Source organism: Bos mutus, chromosome 12 (assembly GCF_027580195.1).
Source record: "Bos mutus isolate GX-2022 chromosome 12, NWIPB_WYAK_1.1, whole genome shotgun sequence".
Lineage (NCBI taxonomy): Eukaryota > Metazoa > Chordata > Mammalia > Artiodactyla > Bovidae > Bos > Bos mutus.
In genome coordinates, this window is record NC_091628.1 from 69,586,361 (window position 1) to 69,613,526 (window position 27,166).

Here is a 27,166-nt window from a genome sequence, read left to right on the forward strand (position 1 = left end):
ATTCTAGGCACCCAGTGCTGGAGTACAAACACTCATCAGATATTTAAATGAAAGACAGAAAAAAACATTCTATAAACATAAAGCAAAGCATAAAAAATATTTTTATGGCTGTTTGGAACAATACTGATTCATAAAGTCTGGCCTGATACATGTACACTCAACCTCTATAATCTCCCCATTCGTGCTATATAAGTTATAGTTTCAGTTTAAATATCATTTTAAATGCTAAAATCTTAAATCATTGCTCATTTGGGATGTATGGTATTAAGAAACACTTGTTACTTAATTTCTGTATAAGTAAGAAGCATATGTATCTATTCCTTTACTCAAATGACGTCTCTCCTATTCTATTTAACCTTCCTGTCATGTGTATAAAGGGTGAACTAAAGAGTATTTAAATTCACCTTAATCTGAAAATTTGGTAAGACTTCTAAACCACTCAGTAAATATGAAATAAACCAGAAAATAGGTGTATGTACAAAAACTTACCTTCTCAAATTGGTGATAAGGTCTGCAAAAGACTTTTCCCAAGCATACATTTTTATTATTCTGATGCCCGTTATAACTTCATTCATTGTCCTGATCCTGGTGTCTGTGAAGGCTGCAGTCTTACTCCTAAGGGGACAGACGTGAGAGACGAGCCTTAGTGACCACAGCAAGAATTTCCTTACCGACAGCAGCAGGGGCACAGCCAAGCACCAGGGATCAAATGATTCCCTACAGCTCTCCTGAGCTGACAGCACAGGCAGGTCCTACTCAGAGTACAAACGGAGGAAGACTTCAATTAGGGAGTCAACCATTCAGCCCACTTCAAGAAGTAACCTGGAGAACTTACAGTATTGGCTAAGGAAGACCTGAAATGAGTCAGATACAAACCACCTGCCCAAGGAGGTCGTGGTTGGGTAGAGAAGTCAGAAAGACACCCAAATCTAACAGGAAGACAGTGTCGGTGATGTAATAAAATAGGAGTAAAGTGCTGGGGAGCAGAAAAGATGGGGTTGTTAATGGCACTGGGAAAGGAGAGCAAGAAAAGCTTCAGAGAACTGGTAGCAATAGAACAGGGTCTCAAAGGATAAGGAACAGCTTTTCACAGCAAAGGTAGGAAATGAAATTCCAAGGAGAGAAAAACACAACATGAAAAAGTATACACACACAAAAAAACTTAAATGTGCTTCAAATAGCACAAGATCTCCATCACCTGACAACCTGGACAATGACCCACCTCCAACACTCTGGGACCTGTTTCAGCTCTAATTTATCACCATTAGGTCCTACATCACCTGTCTCTTTTCTATCACAAACGCTGCTGGGTCTGTGGTACTTTACAAAGTCATATTTAAGACTGATCTTGCTCTTTGGGTGCTTATAACGTATTAAAAACAAGATACAGACATATACACACCTGAAAATGGCTCTAATACAAGCATAACAAAAATGTATGCATCTGGAACTGGGCCTCTAAGGTTATTACTATTTAATAAAGCTTAAATAACATCATTTAAGGTACATTCTGCTTAAGGACTCTACTTATTCAGGTATGATGCCTCGAGGAGCCAGCAAATGACTTCAAGCAGATGGTAGATGTTAATCAATTACATATTAGCAATTTTTTAAACCAGTGTTTGTCTTACCGGAGTGACGAAAACAACTTCCCGATGCAGCTTTGCAAAGGCAGAAGAATAATGAGAACCGCCATCCCAGCAAGACATGATATTCCTATTTCCATCCAGAGCAGGGCGGTCACTACGATAGCCTGCAGTGGCCCTGCCCACAGAAAGTGCAAGAATATCGTTACCTTAAAAGAAAAAGACAAAGCCTTCTTAGGACTATACAAAAACAAAACCTATAAGGACACAATTTAAAACAATCTCCTGTCAAAGAACAGATGGGAGCCTAAAAAGAAATGATTACAGTGGGTTTTAAACCTGCTAAAGCAGAAATCTAAGCATCTGCCCGAGATGATGCTGTTCTAGGGCAGCACAAGGTCAGCTGCAGGAATGTCCAGGGAGAAGTTGACTGGCAGCCCTGGGAAGATTTCAATCTTGTCTACCCTAGAGGTGAGCTCGGGGTTTCCCCAAACTCTGTCTACTTCAGAATTCAGTCCTTGTGTCCCCTCCAGCTGCCCGGCACCCCAGGAAAGTCTAATTCCCCCTCACTCTCCAGTAATTCTTTGTGTATGTACCTCCCTAACAGGTTGTGGCTTCTCCAGGGCAAAAAACTAAATCTTATGCATCCCTGAAACTGATAGGGGCCTCTGTTCATGTTTGATGAATGAATAACTGAAAGAGAGGTGTCTAATGCAATACAGATTTGTCTAGAAGCTATAATGCCCTGGGTAATGTGATCTATTCATAAAGTGTAAAAAAAGATTGTAATGGGACAGTGGAGAGTAGGTTGCTTCTGGCTAGGGACCACCCAGTTGGCATTATTCCTCACAGGCTCCCTATGCAGCAGGCACTGAACAGGGCACAGGGGAAAGAACAACTCCTGCCCACCAGGCCTTCATCACCTCGAAAGGAGGAAAACAGATCAGGCAGCAAACTAACATCATGTGCCAAGAAGGGCCATGCCAGAAGGACCCCTAACCAAGGGAGACACCAACCAAGCTGGGCAAGAACTCTGCTGCCTATCTATTACTGAAGCATGTTGTACACAATGTCAGAAAAACAAAATTCTCATCTACAGGGCAATACACATGATTACATCTAAGTTGCACACAGATGAAATGAGTTGGATAAAGAGAACCCTTGTCTTATGTCCTCAACAGAACCCTGGCTGACACCAAACCCTAGAACCTGGCATCCCAATAAGCTGAATGCAGTGAGAAGGATGGAAAATGGAAGAGGATCCCTTGGGCAGCTCACCTGATCAAACTTGTTCACATCGTTGGATAGCAGGTTGACTATCTGGCCTGTGGTGGTCTTCCCCATGGCCGAGTTACTCAAGCGGAGGGCCTGAAATGAAAGAGACAGAATTGGATTCCTGTGGTGACACCAAGTCACTCTTGGAACATAACACAACAGAGCCCGTTTTGATGGGGTCTTGAGCTATGTCAGGATGAGGAGCGTGACCCCTGGCAGCGGGGCTCTAGGGACCCACGTTTGTCCTTCAACCCCTCAATGTGGTGACAGCCATGTCCACAAGGACAGCAAACAGCAAAGTCCCCAACCCTGTCTTGTTTTTGTTTTTGTTTGGATGAATTTAGACATGGGCAAAATATAAACAGATATATTAAAAGGCTCCTATTTACTTTTTAAAGGCAATTTTATATACAAATAAATGGTAATTTTTCATGCAGAAAACACATATTTTGAAGAAGTAGATATTTGATCCCTAATTTTAACAACTAAAAGAAGGCAGAAGTGCACACCAACTCTGACTTTAAACTGATTATCAAAGGGGGAAAAAAAAAAAATCCACCTAATTGGAATCGATGGACCAAAAGGCTGGTTTTGGAACAAAAGTTAACATGAAGCAATTATAACACTGCAGCCAACACAGAAATCAAGAACTGGTCACAAGAGAATCACTCAGATGCTACACTGCATTAAAAAAAACAGAACATGATGCAACAATAGTATTATTAATGAGGAAGACATGACTTACAAGCAAATCTGCCAGATTTATGCTTCCAACCATGAAAAAATAATGGGTACTGGACTTGCCCTCCACTGCAAAACCATAAAGTTGGACAAAATATACGAAGCACCTGTTTTCAGGCAGTAAAAGACCAGCAGTGCAGGACTGTGACCCCTGGGAAGAAGTGTGCCCTGTGGCTGACCTGTTTTCTACCTGGGGGTATATTGTGCCCAAGCAGAGTTAAAGTGTCACTGAACTGAAGAGGAAGAAATGGATGTTTTAAGTTGCAGAAATGGCTGCAATTTGGGCAGGAAGAGCAGAGGTTAAGCCCAGAACATCTTGTGGGGATTTCCCAAAGGACTTTGCCTGAACATCACTGTATGTGAACAGGGGCAGATTCCACGGGGCCTCGCTGAGGTCACTCAGTGCCAGGAGACTGCAGATTCTACCCAACGACAAGAAAGAGATCTTCCTAATAAACAGCTCAGACATCCAGTTCAGCTGTCAGGAAGGACATGACTTACAAACTAGAGTAAGAACCATGTACTTGGACTAAGTTCAAAATGGAAATAACTGCCCCAGACAGACTAACAGAACCAATCTAACAGGAATTCCATATCAGAACAAAACTCAGTTATCATCTAATCCAAGGCTTGCTGTTTTTTAGTCACTCTGCTGTGCCCAACTCTTTGTGACCTCTGTCCATGGGATTTTCCAGGCCCACCAAATAAAACATAATTCTCAACTTCTAGGTACTGTTTTTTCTTCGGTCCACACACTGCTGCCCATTAATTATAGAAAATTAATCTTCAGTTCTAATAAAGTGTGTTCGTGTGTGCTCAGTTGCACTCGTGTCCAACTCTTTGCAACCCTATGGACTGTAGCCTGTCAGGCCCCTCTTTCCAAGGAATTCTCCAGACAAGAATACTGAAGAGGGTTGCCATTCCCTTCTCCAGGGGTCTTTCCGACCCAGGGATCGAACCCAGGGATCGAACTAGCATCTATAGGTTATAGTAAAAACAGTTCACATCCAGTTTAGAGAAAACAACATACAAATTAATGCTATTATTTTAGTTCTATATTTACTTAACATGTTACAATGGGATATTATCAATATTTGGTTAAATTTGTTTTCCTTGTGGAAGCAAAATAGTTCTACCATGAGAACAATAAAAGGAAAATAAACTGGATCAAATCTGCTCTGTAAGTCAGACCCTAAATTAGTTAAGTTAATTAATAAGTTATTAACTTTTAATAAATCAAGAACTAAATATTGATTAACAATTATAAAAGCCTACCAATTTTTTTAAGGGACAAAGAACATGTACAGGAAATACACTACAAAAGAAACACAGAATGTTAATGAAAATTTACTAATAATCAAATATACTCAAAATATGACATCTAAGTTTGGCAGCGGTGTAGGAACATCTCATATGATCAAAGAGCATATAAGCAGTTAACTCTCGAAGGAAACCTAGCATATCAAAAGTTTTCCAATGCACACACCCTGAGAAATTAAACATGTCTAGGAAGATTTGGCTTTAATCAGGTTCATTTGCACTGCTATTTGTTAATATATAAATCTGGAAACGATCTACATGTCAAATTACTAAAAATTAGAAAACAATCTAAATATCTAATTACTGATTATGCTAGAATCAGCATGGCCATTAAGAACAATACTACGAATTGTGGAGTATTCATTCCATCAAAGCAGGGATCCATTTATGGGGAGGTGGAGGATAGGCAGTAGAGAAATTACCTATGGGACAATTAAGAGAACTCCATGATGAAAGTGAAAGAGGAGAGTGAAAAAGTTGGCTTTTCTGAAAACATTCAGAAAACTAAAATCATGGCATCCGGTCCCATCACTTCATGGCAAATAGATGGGGAAACAGTGGAAACAGTGGCTGACTTTATCTTTCTGGGCTCCAAAATCACTGCAGATGGTGATTTGCAACCAAATTAAAAGACCCTTACTCCTTGGAAGGAAAGCTATGACCAACCTAGATACCATATTAAAAAGCAGAGACATTACTTTGTCAACAAAGGTCCGTCTAGTCAAGGCTATGGTTTTTCCAGTGGTCATGTATGGATGTGAGAGTCAGACTGTGAAGAAGGCTGAGCGCGGAAGAATTGATGCTTTTGAACTGTGGTGCTGGAGAAGACTCTTGAGAGTCCCTTGGACTGCAAAGAGATCTAACCGGTCCATCCTAAAGGAGATCAGACTTGGGTGTTCATTGGTAGGACTGATGTTATTTTGGCCACCTGATGCGAAGAGCTGACTCATTTGAAAAGACCCTGATGTTTGCAAAGAGTGAAGGTGGGAGAGGGGGACAACAGAGGATGAAATGGTTGGCATCACCAACTCAATACACATGGGTTTGGGCGAACTCTGGGAGTTGGTGATGGATAGGGAGGCCTGGTGTGCTGAGGTTCATGGGGTCGCAGAGTCGGACACGACTGAGCGACTGAGCGACTGAACTGAACTGATAATCTAGGCCAAAACATAAATTTTGTTCAACTTTTTAAAAAATATAGTGTAAAAAAATATTAGTCATTCCATTTGAAAAATAAACAATGTCTCCTTTCTCAACTGTTTTGAATCAGATGTGAAACTCCATAACCCACATATGGACACACAAATATCATCAAAGGAGCAGAGAAAAAAATGTTCTCTGCACATGAATTGAGTTTTCCAGACTAGTGAGAAGTATTAATCCTTTAAGAATCCAATGTTCATTTGAACAGCATCTTCCCCCAAACCCTGCTGCAGTCGGCCTTTAAAACCAAAGACGAGAACTCAGTTCACCGTCTTAACGCTGCACTCCTCATCACCAGCAAGACTTATATCCAGTGCCGATGACCCTCAGTGCATAGAAGCGCTTCTGTCCCACGGAATGCTCCAAATGGCCATGCTTTTTGGGTTTTTCATACATTATAATTCTATCTTTTCCCCTGCCATCAGGTTATCCCTTCAACTGACTAGCTCACCATTACCTACTGCTATTTCTAAACTAGGTTCTGGCATCGTAATATCATAAGTGAATCAGAGTAGCAGACCCCGAATAAGAACCTAAAGGACTCAGAACAGAAAGCAGACTCAGGCTCTCACCACTTATTTTGCATTTGGCTTATTTCCTGGTTCATGGCCCTGCCCCCCAGAATTGATAATGGGAATTATTCCAACAGGCAACTAGGGTAAGCGTATGTTTAGCTCACCTGAAACAGAATACTGCTGTATTTTTCCCAGAGTGTTGCCTAGAGTTGCTTAGTAATGCTGTCATACCTGCTTACATGATTACATAATATAAAGCCATTCATCTCTGCTTTTGCGGAGAGGACGCAGAAACTGCCTAATATCTTCCCCCAGCATGAACATAATGGGTGACTATTAAACTAATGAAACTGCCATAAAACTAATCACATTGCCTCTATGGTTGTGTGGAGAAAAAAACTCACTGCAGGAAATAAAAAACAAAGTCAATACAAGATCAACCACCTGCTGTTCTCTCATCTGACAACTCCACTGCCTTTTTCTTGTTGCTGGCCTGATTTTCCATGGCTGGCACCCAAGCCAGCACAACCTACTCAGCTCTCTACAAGCTTTGAAGGATGTAGCAGTTAGCTCCTGCAAGTACCATTAGCTTTCACCTAAATCCACAGCACCTACTGGAGGCACCAGAACGCCATGTATACAGAGCTGACAAGTGGCCCTCTGAGTATGAGAACCAAAATGTGGACTCCAAGCAATCCAGGCTCTCCTGGTGGCTCAAAAAGCAATCCTGCAATGCAGGAGACGCAGGTTCTATCCCAGAGCTGGGAAGATCTCCTGGTGGAAGGGAATGGCAACCCACTCCAGTATTCCTGCCTGGAAAATCCCATGGACAGAGGAGCCTGGTGGGACACAGTCCATGGGGTTGCAAAGAGTTGGACACAACTGGGCAACTAACACTTTAAGCACCACTGGTGGGTGGAAGCCCCTGATAGCCACCATGGGGTCAGGCTAAGGACGTGAACCCCTCAGGAGGAGTTTGTGCATATTCTCAGACCTCATCCTCTCCAAGGGCTTTGAGTCACTGAGATGATACCCTTGGAACTGCCCTGCCCCCGGCCTGGGATCAGGGAACTTTTGTCGCAATGGGGCAAAGCTCACACCTGGACACACCCCTCCTAGAGCTACAAAATACAAAGAAACTATATGGGACTAAAAATAACTGTGCTCATGTGCAGTTGGGGCAAATTCTGGACCAAAAGATACAAAAAGACAAAAAGAACCAAGTGCCATTTCTGAAGAGCTGGGACCTAAACCAAAGGTGTGGCAAAAACAGAGTGCCCCCTCCCCCACACTCAACACCACAAAAGGAAAGGCAGACCACCTGAACTACCCCACCACAACCCTCACCCACGTAAGGAAGGAGCTTGGCCTCCTCACCTGGGGAGACAACAGGAGAGCCCGTTTTACCTCCTACAACCAGTGCAGGAGCCCCAGTACAACCTTGCCTGAATTTCTTTTGGGTTCTCTAGACAATTTCCCTCTACCTGGGGAAGACCAAGAACCCTGGTCAGATCAACGTGAGCTAGGGCAACAGAAAGGAGGAAAACCACAGAAAGGGTGGAAAACTCCACAATGAAGAGAAAGGAGATCCAAGAACATGCATAAATATACATTTATGGCTCAGCAAGAGAAGAATCTTAATGAGAATACAAATCAACTGTGACCCCAAAAGAAGGAAGGGGAGACTTCTATCAGCATTTTTCTTTAATGAATGTTTTCCTACATCTAAAAAGTAATAATCTATCTTCTCAAATGGAATGCTCAGTGGTAAGAACTTATACATGAGGCCATATGCTGTCTTTTACAGCAACTAAACTGAGAACCATTTTTCCAATTATTTTATTGTTAGTATGCTTCCGTTCAGATCAAAAGAATACAAGGGGAAAACAACATACCCAGTCTAAACTCACTGAGGGTAAATCATTTCACTGAGAATTTGTCAAAATGATAATATTTTCTAAGGGTTTTTCCTTTTTCCTAATGTTTTCTACGTAGCAAAGTGTTGAATTTGATTGAGGAGGACAAGCAACAAACCTAAAGTAACCAATGGTGCTCACTTTTATAACGTCACAGAACTAGTTGCATTACCCTTCCCTTAGACGTCACCTTGGAAGCTTTCAGAAAATGAAATCTGTGCAGCAGAAAAGAAAAACAGAATGACAAAAGTAGGAGATGCTCCCTAAATGTTTTCAATATACAGTTTTACAACCAAACATACCCAGCCATGCCTTAATTTCTCTTACTGATGCAAATGAAGGAATTAGGAGAAAAATGCACAGAGCCAAGAGCACAAGCTCCTCCCAGAAAGCCATCTTTACACACTCTTTACCCAGTTCCATATCCCTAAATCCCACGTTCTCCCACTCACTGGAGTGGAGCATATAAAATACCAGGCGTTACCCAGAGTTGTGAATTCCCAGAGGTCACAAGCGAAGAAAACGGCCCGGTTAGTTCAGCTAATGAGTCCCAGAGGAAGCAGGGGATGAAGGCTTCAAAACAGAACCAAGGCAGAGCCGATTGCTCAGAAAAGCACCCAGAGAGGATGCAGTTCTCTCTGAAATGCCTTCCTTTTCCTCCATAACTAACTCAAAGTCATCACCACAGCTGAGGGCCTGGGTGAACAGTAAATTGTTTCCAATGAATACTGAATACAGCTAACCTAGCTTTGAGGACAAAGTGATAAGCCAGCCACCCAAGGATGACTCCTATATGATTCCACATATGTGAGGTTCCTTGAACAGACAAATACACTCAGATAGAAAGTAAAATGGAAAGCTGCCACTCACGAGGCAGAGACCTGATGATGCATGGTGGTGATGCCTGCCTAACAATGTGAATGGATTTAACACCAGTGACTCAATTGTAGACTTTAAAACGGCAAACCTAGTCAATTTTATGTTTTGACTGTTTGAAACAATTTAAAAAACAATGACCTTTGAAGACCAAAATGAAAATAACCACCAAACAAAAACTGTAAATGCAGTGAAATATTTAAAAGAATGGAGACATGAAAACACAGGTAGACAAAAAAATTAGAATGTTTAAAAATAGGTATGAGTCATGATTGCAGCACAAGCCCCAGGGAAAGGCAGAAGAATATACATGCTGTTCGTTCCCTTTCCAGGGAGGCACCACATCTCCACCAGCCTGATCTGGTCTGCTGTTCCCTTCACCATTCCCCAGTACAGAGTTTCCAAAACTTTCTCCATGGTTAAGAATCCCTGGGGCACAGATTAAACAATACAGATTTCCAGGCCCCCTCCTTAAAAAATGCTAAGGGAGGGACTTCCCTGCTCCAGTGGCTAAGACTCCATGCTCCCAATGCAGGGGGCCTGGGTTCAATCCCTGGTCAGGGAACTAAAATCCCATTGGCCATAAGATGCAGGCTGGAGGGAGAAAAAGTAGGCGGGCTATATGGAAAGAGTAGCATGGAAACTTACATTACCATATGTAAAGGTAACCAATGCTTTTGTGACTTGGGGAATTCAAACCTAGAGGGGTGGAATAGGGAGGGAGGTGGGAGATATGTTCAAGTGGGAGGTGCGTTGCTAAGTCACTTCAGTTGTGTCTGACTGTAGCCTGCCAGGCTCCTTCTTCCATGGAATTTTCCAGACAAGGATACTGGATTGGGTTGCCATTTCCTTCTCCAGGGGATCTTCCCAACCCAGGGATCAAACCTGGGTCACTCACACCACAGGCAGACTCTTTACCATTTGAGCCACCAGGGAAGCCTGAGATTTAGAAACCCGCCTCTTAAAACAGAGATACTCTAGACTTGTCTTGGAAAAGACGAATAGCTCAGTTGGTAAAGAATCCACCTGCAATGCAGGAGACCCCAGTTCAATTCCTGGGTTGGGAAGATCTGCTGGAGAAGGGATAGGCCAGCCACTCCAGTATTCTTGGGCTTCCCTAGAGGCTCGGGTGGTAAAGAATCTGCCTGCAATGTGGGAGACCTGAGTTCGATCCCTGGGTTGGGAAGATCCCCTGGAGAAAGGAAAGGCTACCCACTCCAATATTCTGGCCTGTAGAAGTCCATGGACTGTACAGTCCATGGGGTCACAAAGAGTCGGACATGACTGAGCGACTTTGACTTTCAAAGCCTAAGAGGGCTTCCCTGATGGTTCATATGGTGAAGAATCTGCCTACAATGAAGGGAGATGCAGGAGACCTGGGTTTGATCCCTGGGTAGGGAAGATCCCCACCTGGAATAGGAAATGGCAAGCCACTCCAGTATTCTTGTCTGGAGAATCCCATGGATAGAGGATCCCGGCCAGCTATAGCCCATGGGGTTGCAAATAGTCAAACACAGCTGAGTACACACAGCACAGCACATACCCAAAACTTAGGAGTTTGTTTACATTGACTTTTGATGGAAGGGTATAGGAGTTTGGTTGTTGCTGAGGAATTTTTCAAAGAAAGCAGGGATTACCAATTAGCTTTCCAGATGGTTACCTAGTAAAAACCTATTACTCCCCGTTACGCACAGCCCACCTCCAGGGGTACACATATTGTCACTATGGGACTGGCACAGCTCAAGTGGAACAGTGTGCCACCAAACTCGGTCTTGCAAACAACTGCAACAAAATAAATCCTGTCTGAAGATGACTTTGGCATATGCAGCCAAGAAAAAAACATGGATCAAAAAGACATTCCCTGTAAGGCCATGAACACAAACACCTGTCACCCTAAGACTAGTGAACACAGTGAGTCCACTCGACCATGAATATAGCTAGTGAGGAGGTAAAGGGCAGTCAATACAGTGACTCAGAAACTGAACACAAGCCGTATATATAAACACAGTAACTATATTAATATGTGTGACTGGATAAAGACTGGGAAAGAATCTACAAAAATGATGCCTGCCCTTATAGGATGGTGGTGTTTGGGGTTTCTCCTCCCAAATTTTGCAATAATGGTAAGCAAACCAGCGATGCTTATGAAACAGCCGAAGTTTCAAGGCAGACTGCCTTTGCGGATTCCTATCAGAACCAGGATTTCCTAACAAACACTTTTCTCCCCTTCTATAATAAACCCCTGCGAGCTGAATCCTTTCTTTTCTCCATCTCTCATGAATATTATAATGCATTAGAAAGTCCACACCTAATTCATTTTGCTATTTTGTCTAACATGTACTGTACTACATCAGTTCACATATGAGATTAAATAAGACATTATTTTTTTCTTTCAATGACCCACCACTCTCACTAAACTCTTCACTAAATGGGCAAAATAGTAAGAATGAAATGAAGGAATGAATAGCCAGACGTTATGTCCTTTCCAATCATTTTTTCAGCTGACTCACAACTTCACATGTACCCACACACAATAGCCTTCATTGCGTTTTCCTAAATCACTACTCTGATCATTTACTACCTTAATCAAAATTTCCAAGGGTTCCCCTTTACCAGTTCAGTAACTCCAACAGCCTTAAGCTCATGATCAAGACCCTGGTCCCAATATTCCTTTCTAGATGTATGTTGGAGCCTCGTGCTATGCCAACTGTGCTTCTACAATTCCCTGAATAAATCATTTTGGCTTTCTACTGCAACACTGCTCCATGCATGGACTGGCCCGCTGCAGGCATACACACTGACACAGAATAACAGACACGCACACATCACCCACCCTTCGAAGGGGTCCTCTCCTGAACCATTAAGTCTGTACACTTGAGTACCACTTAACACCCATATTTCTATTTCATCTAATTGTAGGTGTTCTAGCCTTCTGTAACCGAGTGCCAGTAATGAAGATGACAGGAACGTGTGAACACTAGCTAAATGCCAGGCACTACGTTAAACGCTTTACACAGATTGGCTCATTTAATCTTCTCTACAACCTTAAGAGTTGGGTACTATTACAAATGAGGAAATGTAGGCATAGAGCAGTTAGCCTAAGGCTAATGTCTACAAAGAGGGAAAACTGTGATTCATACAAAAGCACTCAAACTACAGAGTCCTATTGTGTGTATGACCCTCCACCCTCCTAAACTGAATACATGATTCTGTAACAGGTGCCCTGCAAAATCAGTGCTCACAAAAACCCCAATGAAGCATATATTGTCTCCTTCAGTGTTTAAACTCAGGACACTGAGGCTCTGAGAAGTGGGTTCACTCACTCACAGTTCAGCAGACAGCGAAATCAAGACTGGATCTCGGGTCTGACTGCGCTCAGTCTACGCTCCCAGTCTCTCTCCCATCTGACCTGCCACACTGTCATCTAGCAAGTACTTGTGCACCTGATAAGAACCTGATCACTCAGTGCACAGGAGATTCCCAGCTTAGAATCTGAGCCACGGGAGAACTACAGAATGGCCACCATTGGTCAGGTTTATAGCTGCAATTTCAAAAGGGCATCTCCACTGAGAAATGTTAAACATCTAATCCACATGCTACTGCAATGTACTAGAAGATCTTGGTTATAAGATACAAGAAAGAAATTAAGCTAAAAATGCATTTGAGGCCTATCACTATCACCTGGTACCTTTTAAAACTCCCCCATGCAAAAAAAAAACACTGCTATCCCAGTGGTTAAGCCTCCATGATTAACTAAGATCCAACAGTTCATGTGGTGAGAAATAAATCTGCTCCCCACTCCACCGCCAAGCCATTAGAATGGATTTCCACAGAGAGGGCTCAGGTATCCGTGTTTTTTAAATTTTCATGAATCTGTAGTGCAGCAGTTTGGGAACCACGGAGCTAAGTGTTCCCTTCCAGTTTGCACTGCACCCCACATAGCAAGTTACCAGGTAGTATGCAATTGACACCTTTTATTCTCAAGCAACAGAAACATATCCTTTGAACAAAGCAGTTTAAACCAAACAGCCTCTCCTTGCTTAACCTGCTTTGCTCAATCTCCTGCCCACAGAAAAGTAAATCCTCACCCAGAGGCTCCTTGATGAGATTAACTCTTCACAAAATGCGATTTTATATCAGCAATAAAGGCGGAAAATATTTTTTAAACTGCTAAACAGTGCAAGAAACATTACTAGCACATTCTAATTTTATCTGGAAGTTAGAAAATACCATTAGAAGATAAAGTCCAAACAAGGTATCAGATGCTGTAAGAGAGTCATTTTATTTTCATAAATACCACACTGTCTCACTTGAACAATACTCAACATCCTGGTCTCTTAGAAATATAACTGCAAACTCGTAAGCAAGATATTAGATTGACCATAAGAAATCGCTGTTTCATTACCCCAAATCAGTTGAATATCTGTCATTCCCTGTGTACAATAAACATTAGTCATTCAGTCGTGTCCAACTCTTTATGATCCCATGGACTGTAGGCCTCCAGGCTCCTCTGGAGCACACTTGGTACACAGGTTGTTTTTAAAGTCAGGCTCCATTTATCCAGAGGAGTTTGCAAGTTTGACCACTCCTGGCACCCTGGAAGGGCTCCTACTTCCAGTTCAGGCTCCAGGAGAAAGGATGCCTGCTGTCCTGATCACTGATCTTAAAACATAACTTAACTGAACAAGTGTCTGCAAAAGAGATGGGAAATGATCCGGAGAAGGAAGGGGTCTTAAGAGACAGGATTAAAGGAAAGAGAAAGAGTCCTTCACTCAGACAGATGATGGTTACCTGAAACCATGAAATAGAAATGGTGTGGATACAAGGAGCATGTAAGTTCCCCCAAATTACAAACTTCTGAAACTAGAACTACATTGCTTAGATGAAAACTGAAAACAGATCTAAGGTAAGTAAGAATATTTCTTTAAGATGCTAATGTATAGAAACAACCTCTCTGAGTTGTACTGTATGAATATCAGTAGTCATACTCTATGGTCACTACGAAGGTGAATTAGGGCTTCGTTGGTGGATCAGCGGTCAAGAATCCACCTGTCAATGCAGGAGATTTCGATCCGTGGGTCAGGAAGATCCCCTGGAGAAAGAAATGGCAACCCACTGCAGTATTCTTACCTGGGAAATCACACAGACAGAGGAGCCTGGTGGGCTACAGTCCATGGGGTCATAAAGAGTCTTAGCAACTAAGCAACAACATGAACCTAAGTGAATACTAATTGTTCCTAAGGGAACTACAGGGCTAGGGTTCTGGCCAGCCTTTGGTAAAAGCATCTTCATCAACCTCAACACTTAGATGACCTTCTTTTATGTATGTTTCTATTTAACCTTATTTAATTGCCATTGGTAATTCACAAACACTGGCCTCACACAAACACAGCCAGCAGCACTAGAACACTACCAGAACCAAGCTCACCTACACACATATTTCCCCGAAAGACACATCACAGTCTTCTGCTTAGGAACAAGAGACAACACTTCAGCACTCTTAAGCTGCAAACTCCTCTGAAAAGAACAAAAACACGAAAAGCAAGGCACCAAGCAGACCACAAAAAAGCCATCTGTTCCACAGTATGAAAGCAGAAATACATTCCACCCCACTGGGAGTATGCACGTCAGATGACAAGAAACTTAAGGGACTGTATGAACATGGGCAGAAGACCAGGAAAGTATCCCAATTTTTTAATGATTTTTAGAATTATAAGTAAATTTTAGAATGATTTTTAGAATTACACATAAATTTTAGCAAGTAGGCAAATTTCCAAATACAGAATCTATGAGTATTCAGGAATACTGTTGTTTTTCAAACACTACATCAAGTACCCCCAATGGACTGTACCCCAAGGACTGTAGCCTGCCAGGCTTCTCTGTCCATGGGATTTCCCAGGCAAGAATACTGGAGTGGGTTGTCATTTCTTCTTCAGGGAATCTTCCCTACCCAGGAACTGAACCCATGTCTCCTGTACTGGCAGGTGGGTTCTTTACCATGGAGCCACCGGGAAATCCCTACAGATCTACAACAAAAGATAAAGGCAAATTGGGATGTTTGCAGGGAATCAAGTCATCTTAGAAGCTGAAACAACAAATGACGAAATCTCTCCTGCAAACCACCCTTTGGGTAACAAACACTAAAGAGAATTAGGATGAGATATCAGTCACATTAAGAAGTCTGGCAAACTGATCAGATTCTGCAGGTAAATCTGCCCTGGGTAACAGGCAGCAGAGAACACTCAGTGACTTCCCTGACTATCTGCTCTGGCTTTACCTGGCATTGGGAGCACACCATCCCATTATCAGGACTCACCGTGGGAGACCATGCTTCTTAAAATCTCTGTGCCATATGACAAGACCATCCTGATTAGTGATACTCTCATGCTGCCTGTCCCGCATCTGAACATCCATAGCATTCAGGCATGAAGACAAGGACAGGACTGGCAAACGGGAGAGACATTCTCACTACTGACTTGGGCTGGAGATTGACAACTATCTTCAATGCAGGCTCAGCTTGCTTTAAGTTTTCATCTTTCCCTATTCCAGGTCCACCTCCCATGCTCTAAGCTGGGGGAGTTATTACCCTTTGAGATTTGAAGCTGGCAGAGTACTCCTTCTTCTGTGCTCCAACCATAAACAGACAGGAATTAAGACACTGGTCTCACTGTAAAGGTGATAGGTGACTCATGCTGGGAATATCACCAGGGACTCCTGGCGATTTTCTAAAAGGAGACAGTATAAGGCTTAAACCCTGTTTATTTAACCTATATGTGGAGCACACCATGAGAAACACTGAGCTGGATGAGTTACAAGCTGGAATCAAGATAGGAGGGAGAAACATCAACAATCTCAGACATGCAGATGATACCACTCTAATGGCAGAAAGTGAAGAGGAAGTAAACAGCCTCTTCATGAAGGTGAAGGAGGAGAGGGAAAGAGCCAGCTTAAGACTAAACACTAAAAAAAACTAAGATCATGGCATCCAGCCCCATTACTTCATGGCAAATAGAAGGGGAAAAAGGTCTAAGTAGTGACAGATTTCCTCTTCTTGGGCTCTAAAATCACTACGGATGTGATTTTATTTCATGGGACTGCACCCATGAAATCAGAAGACGATTGCTTCTTGGAAGGAAAGCGATGACAAACCTAGTCAGTGTGTTGAAAAGCAGAGACGTTACTCTGCCGACAAAGGTCTGTATAGTCAAGGCTATGGTCTTTCCAGTGGTCATGTATGGATGTGAGAGTTGGACTGTGAAGAAAGCTGAGCGTCGAAGAATTGATGCTTTTGAACTGTGGTGCTGGAGAAAACTCCTAAAAGTCCCTTGGACTGCAAGGAGATCAAACCAGTCAATCTTAAGGGAAATCAACCCTGAATATTCATTGGAAGGACTGATGCTGAAGCTGAAAACTCCAATACTTTGGCCACCTGATGCGAAGAACTGACTCCTTGGAAAAGTCTCTGATGCTGGAAAAGACTGAGGGCAGAAGGAGAAGAGGGCGTCAGAGGATGAGATGGCTGGATGGCATCACTGATGCAATGGACATGAACTTGGGCAAACTTCAGAAGATAGTGAGGGACAGGGAGGCCTGGTGTGCTTCAGTCTAAGGGGTCGCAAAGAGTTAGACACGACTAGGTGACTGAACAACAACAAGGTTTAAAACACTATTCCTTTGACGGATCTGTGTTCTTAATGCCAGTTAGCTGACTTCACAAAAAAACACAGCCCATGTTGCATAATCCCGATATTTGGTAAGAAGTTCGAAAAAAAATTGCCCTAGAGATCTGAGGAATCTGAATAGACATCCTGAGCTGCTTCAATAGACCACCAATAGGAGTCACTAATCCAAATGAAATGTCATGTCTATAAAAACTTTTCATTTAGTCCTCAAGTCAAACAGAAAGATCAGTGATCAAGTGTGGATGTAAAATAATGTTATCACAATAAAACAGAGTCTGGAAGTTCCTTAAAATACTAAAGATAAAATTAGCATATAGTATAGAAATTCAGCTTCCTGGGGATGCACTCAAAAGAACTGAAAGCACAGACTTGAGCCAATACTGGTGCACCCATGTTCACAGCAGCATTATTCACAACAGCCAAAATGTAGGAACAGCCAAAATGTCCAACAACAGATGAAAGGATGCACAGAATGTTGCACAGACCTGCAATGGAATGTTATCCAGCCTTTAAAAGGAATTGAATTCTGACACCTGAGTCATCTAGAGTCATTAAATTCAGAGCAGTAGAATGGTGGTGAGGTGCTGGGGAGTCAGTGTTTAATGGGTATAGAGTTTCAGTCTGGGATGGCGAAAAAGTTCTGAAGATGAATAGCACTGATGGCTGCAACAACAATGTGAACGAACCTAATGTCACTAAACGCTGCACTTAAAAAGAGTTAAAAGGGGGGCTTCCCTGGCGGTGCAGTAGCTAAAACTATGCGCTCCCAATGCAGGGGGCCCGGGTTTGAGCCCTGGTTAGGAAACAGATCCCACATGCTGCAACTAAGACCTGGTGCAGCCAAACAAATATATTAATTTTTAAAAAAAGTTAAAGTGGTAAACTTGATGTTGTGTATATTTTACTACAATTTTTTTTTTAAAAAGCAATGACCAAAAGAAAAAAAAAACAAAAACAAAATAAATAAATAAATAAATAAAAAGCAATGACCAAAAGTAATTTTACCAAAGCAGTCAAAAGGTAAATTAAATAAGTCACCTGTATATATGATATATTCCAAAGGATCATTCAAAGTTACAACTGTGCCTTAGCAGCCATTTATAACACCCAAGCTGATTTCTTTCCAGGACCAGAGATCAGGAGGTGGGGCCTGAGCATGAACCACAATCGTTCTGAGGGGTCTTTCAGAGCTGTTCAGCAGCACCAGCTTTTGCCCTAATGAATCAGTCTGCCGGTAACCTGCATAGAAGTGTTGAATTTCTCCACCCCAGCGGAATCTTAGATGCAAGGCTGGAAAAAGTTCTTTCTCATGTTTCTGGAATTCCTGGTTACGTCTGTGATTTACCCCAATAATACCTGACTTCATAAAGGGACAATTCTCTTAGCCTAATCAAGTCAGCAAATTAATGGCTTTGGGAGATGTTTACATTCATCCAAGCAAAAGTGCCAGGGCCAGATCAGATTTCCCAAAGGCAATGTTCCAAAGTGTTAGTGCGAAGAGGAAGAAAAACAGGTGGACCCTGGCTCACCTGTGCAGCAAAGACAAAGCTTTATTTCACTGAACCATCAGACCTAACAAAAGATTTTTACAATGTGGATCTGGTGAAATTTCCTATTTATTTATGGGAGCTAAGCATGATCTGGAAAGACAAACATCTAGCTAAATTTGGGGAGTCAGAGTGTCTATCTCCTAAATAGTAGATGGTACATTGAATATCAAAGAACGTGATGAACGACAAGGAAGACCCCTGACCAGAGTGTAGGGGCACCACGGCCATTTCCACATCACCCAGGAGGAAACTGGCTCAGATGCTGCAGCCAAACACAGACAGTGAGATGCCAGGCCCCCGGGGATGACCCAGCCCTGAGATTAACAAGACTCCGCTCAAGAGAAAATGAGGAGACAAGTCACATTTTGCCAACAAATGTACCCTCAGGAAGCAGAAGTCTAAATAAGTAGCAACTGGATGAAGAAGTGATAATTTCAATTTAAACTGTTTGGCTTTAGACTTCAATGACAATTTTAATTGTTTTGTAATAAAAATTGTATATATATATAAGGTGTACAATGTGAGGCTCAGATACAATGGCAAAAATTACTATAGTAAAGCCATTTAACACATTGACAATGTTGTTGTCCTTTTTGTGTGTGTCTGCTATCTCAGTAAATTTCAAATTATCTAATACAGTCAAATGAAAATTCTTTAAAAAGTAAACAGGGCAGAGATACCCAGGATCAAGTTTATAAAGGGCACTTCAGCTCCTGACAGTGGCAATTTCTCTGTAAATCCACCAGAAATCCTCACTCTCTTTACACTTGTTAAGACCAGGGTAACCTATGGAATAATTTTATGGGTATTTCTCAGCACAAAAGCACTAAAATCATCAAACCAGGTCATACTAAAACTGCTATATTGCTTACTAAAGAAAAAAAGGAAATCTATTATGAAAAAAACTAAATGAATGGCAACCAACAAATTCTCTTCAAAATTACTAAAAACAATGAAAAATTTCAAGTTTTATCCAAACATCTACTGTCTTTATTACTGTTATTAACAATCACAACTATATAACACGATGAGTGCGTCTATATGTGGCATGGATTCCATTTACATTTTTTTAGTAAACATAATTATAATGAATATGATTAGATGCAATGTTTGAAAAAAAAATAAGCATTCCTTTTCTCAAACACATTCCTTTCTCCTAGATTTTATAGATCCAATTACAGAAGCTTTCTAATAAATACAACTTTGTGTAAATAAAGGTTTTCATGAACAACAAAATTTCCATTAATACCACTATGTGATTTTGGCATGAAAGCATTAAAAATCAACTTCATATCTCTGATGCTTATAGACTTCTTTATAAATTTACTGAATATTATACAAGAGCCTGTGAATAAACATTATCAAAAGCTGTCCTGACCTGATCTCAATACAAATCTCTTCATTATGTTTTCATAACATTTTCTTAAACAACAAAATGGGCTGGATGCAAAGAGCAAAATTCCATAGCATGGTGTAAATGAGCATAATCATTAAAGGAAATTGTTCTTCTTGGGTATAATGTGTCTTACTTTTTTACTGAAGTATACTTGATGTGCAATGTTATATATTACACGTGTACAATAGTGATTCACGATTTTCACTAGTTATAAAATTTGTAATTGACAGAGAACTTTCCCAAAATGCTTCTGGTACTTCATGAGAGGTATACACTTTGGTACCGAGTGACACTTACCTTGCGGTAAATCATGTGGCACATGGCTACTCTCAGCCTCATCCCCGCACACTGGACGTGGTAGAAATACAAGTGGTGTAGAATGGCCAAGACAAGCGTGCAGGCGCTCAGCACCCCGGCATAGCCATGGGCTTCGTACAAAGCAGCAGAATCAGAGGGATCGTAGTTTTCAAAATAACCAATAATTTTCCCCAGAATTATGGGCTGAACTACTCTGGTACTTTCCTAAAAACAAATTTTAAAAAATCTTCATTAGACATACAAGCCAAATCAGGTTTTCTTTTAGGCTTTGGTTTGTTGGTGGTTTTTTTTTCCCACTCAACAGAGTAAAGACTTTATTCAGCCCTCAAACCTTAAATCGTAAAATCTAGTTGGACGATTGAACCTAATTGGATTCGTGGGTGCTAAGTCACTTCAGTCATGTCCGACTCTTTGCGACCCCACGTACTGTAGCCGGCCAGGCTCCTCTGTGCATGGGATTCTCCAGGCTACGGGTTGCTATGCCCTTTTCCAGGGGATTTTCCCTACCCAGGTATCGAACCCAGGTCTCTTAGGTCTCCTGCATTGGCAGGCGGGTTCTTCACCACTAGCACCGCCTGGGAAGCCCCAAACCAGGTTTTCTTAACACATGCTTTACTTTTATTATTACTTGTTAAAAAGACATCTTGACAAAATACAACATTCCTAGTTAATCTAAAGAAAAAATCCACAGGTACACTATCTTCTATAAGACAAGCAGACAACAGTTTTAACCTAGGCAAAAATGTGGTAAAAACAATAAAGCCTTAGTGCACTGTGGTTAGTACATTGTGGATGCTTGTGGTTAGTACATTGTGGATGCTCAGCAAATACTACAACCAGTGCTTTAGAACCCATTTGGCAAAATACCAAATGACTCCTGGCTTCAGATGAGCATAAGAAAGGTAAGAAATTTGTTTGCATATGAACAAGCCCTTTTGGCAGCCTGCTCCTGATCCCCTGTACTCTCAGTGTCCCAGCCCAACAGAAATTCAAGGTCATTCACATACAAGAGGACCACTCTTGCCATCTCTGTCAGCTTTAAGAGCCTTTATGGAGGGGAAGCTGAAGACGACAGCACAGGAGTAAGACAGGGAGATCGTGAGCCTCCCCACAAATACATCAGAAACTCATTAAGAGGGACTACCCTGGTGGTCCAGTGGCTAAGACCCCATGTTCCCAATGCAGGGGGCTCAGGTTCAATCCCTGGTCAAAGAAAAAGATCCCACATGTAACAACTAAGAGTTTGAACAACTAAAGATCCTATATACCACAACTGAGACCTGCTGCAGAAGCCAAATAAATAAATATTAAAAAACAAACAAAAAAAAACAACCTAATCAGGAGCCTTTATAAACTGAGACATTGGCACAAACATAAGATACCCTCTTTCCAACCCTGAACTCTACACATACAGGGATCAAGAGAATGGAGTCCAGCTTCTGCTGGAGTTTCTCGAAGAAATCAGGCTTGGGAGATTCCCAGGATCCCAGGCCCAGGGTACACTGTATCACTGTCTCTCCAGCCCAGAAGTTGCGATATTCCTTGGAGCCAAAAATTAAATACAGCAGAAGCCAAGCTAAAAAAATGATGTCATCCATGTTTCTTCATCTGCCAAACACTACAGGTACTGGTTTAGAATACATATTACCAATCTTCTTTTCCCCAAGGCAAAAATTACAATTCTAAACCAATGAGTTGGGAAGCATTGGGACTTATATCTTTAGTATGGCATAGGGAAAACAATTTTCTTTCACAAAACTAATGTCAAAAAAACTGCAACACTTGCCCACTCTGCCAAACGGACACTCCACCCCACAATCTACTTCTGCCCGCTTGTCGCTCCTTGAAGGTCCCTTTCTCTCTCACCAAGGAAAACCAAACACTCATGAAATCCAAGTCACCAAAAGTAAACACCTTGGCCCTCGACATCATTTCCTCCAGAATTCTCAAAGGACAAAATGCCAGAAAGTTTGGAGATTGTTCCAGAATTCGGTTTTTCCTTTTAAGCAGTCCCTCCTTAATACAGACAAGGTATATAATTGATGGGTTTGCTTTTGATAGCTCTGTCTGTCCAAAGCCGAAGAAGCCACATGCAGGACAAAGGGAAGGAGAATCAAAAACTTCAATCAGCAAACAAAACTAACACATATTTTCTGCTCAGTCAACTAATGCCTGATCAGATTATTCACAAAATGCTGTCTCCGTCCTTCACAGGAATGCAACACGGAAGCCCAACACTCATATCTTGCTCTGCACACACAAACCCACACATTCACTGACGGCCTTGCCTTCCACAAGGTCATGGAAGGTTTCATCTAGTAGGGAAAAGAAGATGAACACTGTTTAGCTGAATATTTATGAGTAAGATGATCATATGAGAGTAAGTTTTCCCAAGAACACAAAGGCTCGTTGTTACATTTCCAGCAAGCCCCATGATTCATCCCAAGGGGCATGAAGAGCTTATTTAAAAAGCCCCTCACATCGTATATTGCAAAACACACTGTTTATAGACTTCACTGAGATAGAAGTCTGAAGAAGTCTTACACAGAGAAGCAAGAATGTCAAACTGTACACAAAGGCAGTCCCAGCCCAGGTGTGACCCAGAGCAGTCCAGAGCTGCAGCCTACAGACCTGGGGCTCTGCACCAGAAGCCCAGCGGTTAACAGCCGCCATCCCAAACTTTCCTAAAACTTACGATTATCTCTGGAATCACTATTGTCTGTGACTCAGCTCTCCACTTGGGCCTAACATTGAAAACCCACCAAAGAGAATACCAATAGAAGTAACAAATTCAGGAAAAATTAGTTTTTGTAAAAGAAGGATCACTACTGCCTTAGCATCTTGATTTTTTCCACTGAGGCCAACTTGAATAACCCAGTTGATCAAACAGTCTCATTAAGGAGTATATCTGGTCCATGACCCAAAGTGTCCACACTTCTGTCTGTTCTTGACCCTAACCCTCAACTGAGTGAGAAATAAAACTGAGAAAACATTCAGTATCAAAGTTGAAAGTAGCCAAATGAAAACTTTCCAGATAAACAGGAACAAGGTCAAAATTACTCCTCTAATCCCTTCATATTTGATACCCAAACTACAACTCCACAAACCAACTGAGAAGACAGTTTTTATTCCTTCACAAGAATTATTCACAACTGCAAAGCCAAAAAGGATTTTTACAAGATCCCAATATAATACCACAACACCACATGGTTCGAGGTTCGAGTCTCTGAGGCAGACACTGCTTGGTGGAGTCCTTGGTATTCAGCCTCCAGACAGCACCTCCCATGTGACCCTATCTCTTGTTTTTAGGGGAACTTCTTACACAGCTTGATGCTAGAAACTCCCCAGTGGGTACAGTTCCTCATCTATGATTCCACATGTGCTGCTTTAAACATTTCTTGCCCAAGTCTGTTATCTCTGATTCATGAGAAAAAAAAGAAAACACAGGAACTAGAAACCATCTAACACAGAAGGAAGTAAGTGGGTGAGCTTATGGGAAAATGAACAGGCAGCTAATCTTTAGAAACTGAAGAGATAACAATGCTGGACTTGAGAAAGATCCAGAGCTAAGAGGGAAAGCAGTGAATTTGGGGAAATTAAACCATCAGTCTTCCAGCCTATCAGTTTTCACTCCTCCGTTACACAGTGGACTTCATCCTGAGTGCATCACCCGAGAGGAGCTGAGAGCTCCGATGCCTGTAGCCCAGCCCCCAGAAACTGGTTTGAGTGAGTGAGTGAAAGTTGCTCAGTTGTGTCCACCTCTTTTCAACCCCATGGACTGCAGAGTCCATGGAATTCTTCAGGCCAGAACACTGGACTGGGATAGCTGTTCCCTTCTCCAGGGGATCTTCCCAACCTAGGGATCAAACCCAGGTCTCCCGCATTGCAGGCAGATTCTTTATCAGCTGAGTCACAAGGCCAGAATACTGGAGTGGGTACCTAATCCCTTCTCCAGCAGATTTTCCCAACCCAGGAATTGAACCGGGGTCTCCTGAATTGCAGGCTGATTCTTTACCAATTGAGCTTTCAGGGAAGACCCCCAAAACTCACAACAAATTACGAATGGAGACTGAAGTCCCCTCTCTCCCTGGAAGATTCTGGATGCAGAAACTAACCCCACATAAGCATCTGCGATCCTCCTGTCCTACAGTGTCAAGGCAGCTGAGCCTGGGGGGATAACAGACCTATCGTGAATGATTTACAAGAACCACAAAGGGTTTTAAGCAGAATTCCATGAGATCTATCATACTTTCAAGAAAAACCCATATGAACCCAGGTCTTGACATTCCAGCTAAAGGGTACGGCGCAGGAGGGGGGGCTCATGAGAAGTTAATAGGCAACCCAGAATAAACAAAGCAGAAAGATAGAGTTGGATTCATTATGCAAATCCATTCTCCACTGACAAAATGCTTTTGTGTTTCAGGGCCAACACTCTCTTTCAGGTACAGAGCAGAAGAAGCCCTTACAAATGGAGATTTCCTTCCTGTGTCTACTTCTCAAAAAAGTCAGCTCAAAATAGTCTTTACTCCAAAAAGGCAGATTCTAGGGTAATGCATTCTGCGACCTTGTTCTATTCTTCTATTTTTTGAAATGTTCCTTAAAATCTCCAGGGAAAAAGAAAACCCCACGCTGCAGGAAGCAACAGAAAGAGGAGCACAAAGCTGTTGTCAGAAAAAAGTCTTGGCTCTGTGATCTAGTGGCTCAATCGGTAAAGAATCCACCTGTCATGCAGGAGACCTGGGTTCAATCCTCTGGAGAAGGAAATGGCAATCCCTCCAGTCTTGCCTGGGAAATCCCATTGACAGAGGAGCCTAGTGGGCTACAGTCTATGCGGTTGCAAGAGTACAACACGACTTAGCAACTAAACCTGTGACTCTTCAGTGGAGGCTGTGGAAGGAGAGGAAATCTCAGGACAGAACACAAAGAACACTGGTCTAGGAATCAAAACACTGTGCTTCAGAAACCAGGTTGGCCACCTGCGAATCACATGACCCAGGCCGCTCTTGGGCCCTCCTGCACCCCCAGGTCCTCATCGTTGGAAATACCTGCCTTGCCTCCCTCGGAGGAATCCTGGGACAACTAAATGAGTTACAACAGCTCAGAGTGCTCTTAAACTAGAATCAAAACAAATGTAAACTACAATCACTTTACTATACATAACTTCCAGGAAGAGACCTATTGTATTCTTAATGGCAGAGGCTGGTTTTGGCAGAGGCTGGTTTCGCAAACAGCTTGGACAACTCTTCACTGCTCACAGGCGATCATAGCAGAACAAGAACTCTTGAGGAAAGTCATTCATAAAAGCTCACTCTTATGGACAGTAATGAAAAGTATCAGTTCTAGCCAGATTTTTGAAATCTGATCCATTATAAATGCAGTCTTGTAAAAATAAGTTACCTACTTCCTGACTTCAAAAAGAAAACAGGTTGAAGGGATGCGTAGAATAGGTGATGGAGATTAAAAGGTACAGTCTTACAGGTGTAAAATTAAAAAGGCAAGAGAATGTAATGTGCAGCATAGGAAATATAGTCAATAATATTGGAAGAGCTCTGTATGGTGATAGAGGGTAACTAGACTTAATAGGGTGAGCATTCTGTAATGTACAGAAATGTTTAATCACTATGTTATATATGTGAAACTAATATAATATTGTAAGTCTACCATTCTGAAATTGAAAAAAAATTGTTATAATAAAAATTAACGTATGTTTTTAAAAACAAAAACGATTGAAAAGCATTCCCCTCATTTAGGCCTCAAGGTCATCACTGTGGATATTAATAACACCTAATGGCTAGTGCTATGCTCTTAAGAGGGGCTTCCCTGATAGCTCAGTTGGTAAAGAATCTGCATGCAATGCAGGAGACCCTGGTTCAACTTCTGGGTTGGGAAGATCCGCTGGAGAAGGGATAGGCTACCCACTCCAGTATTAATGGGCTCCCCCTGTGGCTAAGCTGGTAAAGAATCCACCTGCAGTGTGGGAGACCTGCGTTTGATCCCTATGTTGGGAAGATCCCCTGGAGAATGGAAAGGCTATCCACTCCAGTATTCTGGCCTGGAGAATTCCATGGACTGTATAGTCCATGGGGTCGAAGAGTCGGACATGACTGTGCGACTTTCATGATGCTCTTAAGAACCCGCAGGGTGCACACAGCAAGTCTGCTCTGCAGGTTCCTGTCTTGCTTTGCTCAATGCTCCCTCCTCCTCTCTCTTGCGGTGTAGTCCTCAGGGGTTACTCCAGCCCCAGAGTTTCTTTGCCACCAGCAGCCACTCCTCAGCCTCCTGGGTGGAGCAGAAGTGAGGGACACATGGAAGGAGGGTTGGGAAATAAATGCAAAGACCACTCAGCTCTTGGGAAACCAGCCCTGAGTTGAGGCACAAAGCCCACTGTGGGACGCAGAAGATTCTGTTTACTTCCTGCCCATCAGCTGAGCTCCAAAGTGAAAACGTACACAAATATGTGCGTGTTCCTACAGCTTCCACCTAAAACACAGACAACCAGCAAAAACAGCCTTGAACAAAGACCAAGTGACAGGACAAGGCCAGGCCATTTCTAAGGTTCCCAGAAAGAGTACATAAACCCTGGCCACTCCTCCGCTCTCAGGGGAAGGGACTGCGTGAACCCACTCTGGCTCTCTGAGGTCACCCCACTTACACACCAGCAGTGGAGACCTCACCTGTCAGTGCGAAGCCCTGATGACCTGGGGAGGTGGTCTCTGTGTCTCTGGTCCAGGCAGAGGTTTCAGGCCCCTCCTTTCCACCCTGAGGGCCCTGGGCAGGCAGAGACCTGT

General features: G+C 42.4%; 1 protein-coding gene across 3 annotated transcripts in view; it reads right to left on the reverse strand.

The window, feature by feature from the left end:
• Positions 1–27,166, reverse strand: part of ABCC4 (ATP binding cassette subfamily C member 4 (PEL blood group)) — a 185,073-nt gene that overhangs the window by 117,102 nt on the left and 40,805 nt on the right. For 2 of the 3 annotated variants that reach the window (XM_005909234.3, XM_070380663.1), the window contains exons 4-7: positions 20,358–20,582; positions 2,865–2,954; positions 1,632–1,795; positions 490–615 (exon numbers count right to left, since the gene is read on the reverse strand). In XM_005909234.3, coding sequence (XP_005909296.1) covers positions 490–615; positions 1,632–1,795; positions 2,865–2,954; positions 20,358–20,582 — 605 coding nt within the window. The remainder of the gene's footprint in view (positions 1–489; positions 616–1,631; positions 1,796–2,864; positions 2,955–20,357; positions 20,583–27,166) is intronic. The other variant, XM_070380662.1, reaches the window with a different exon arrangement.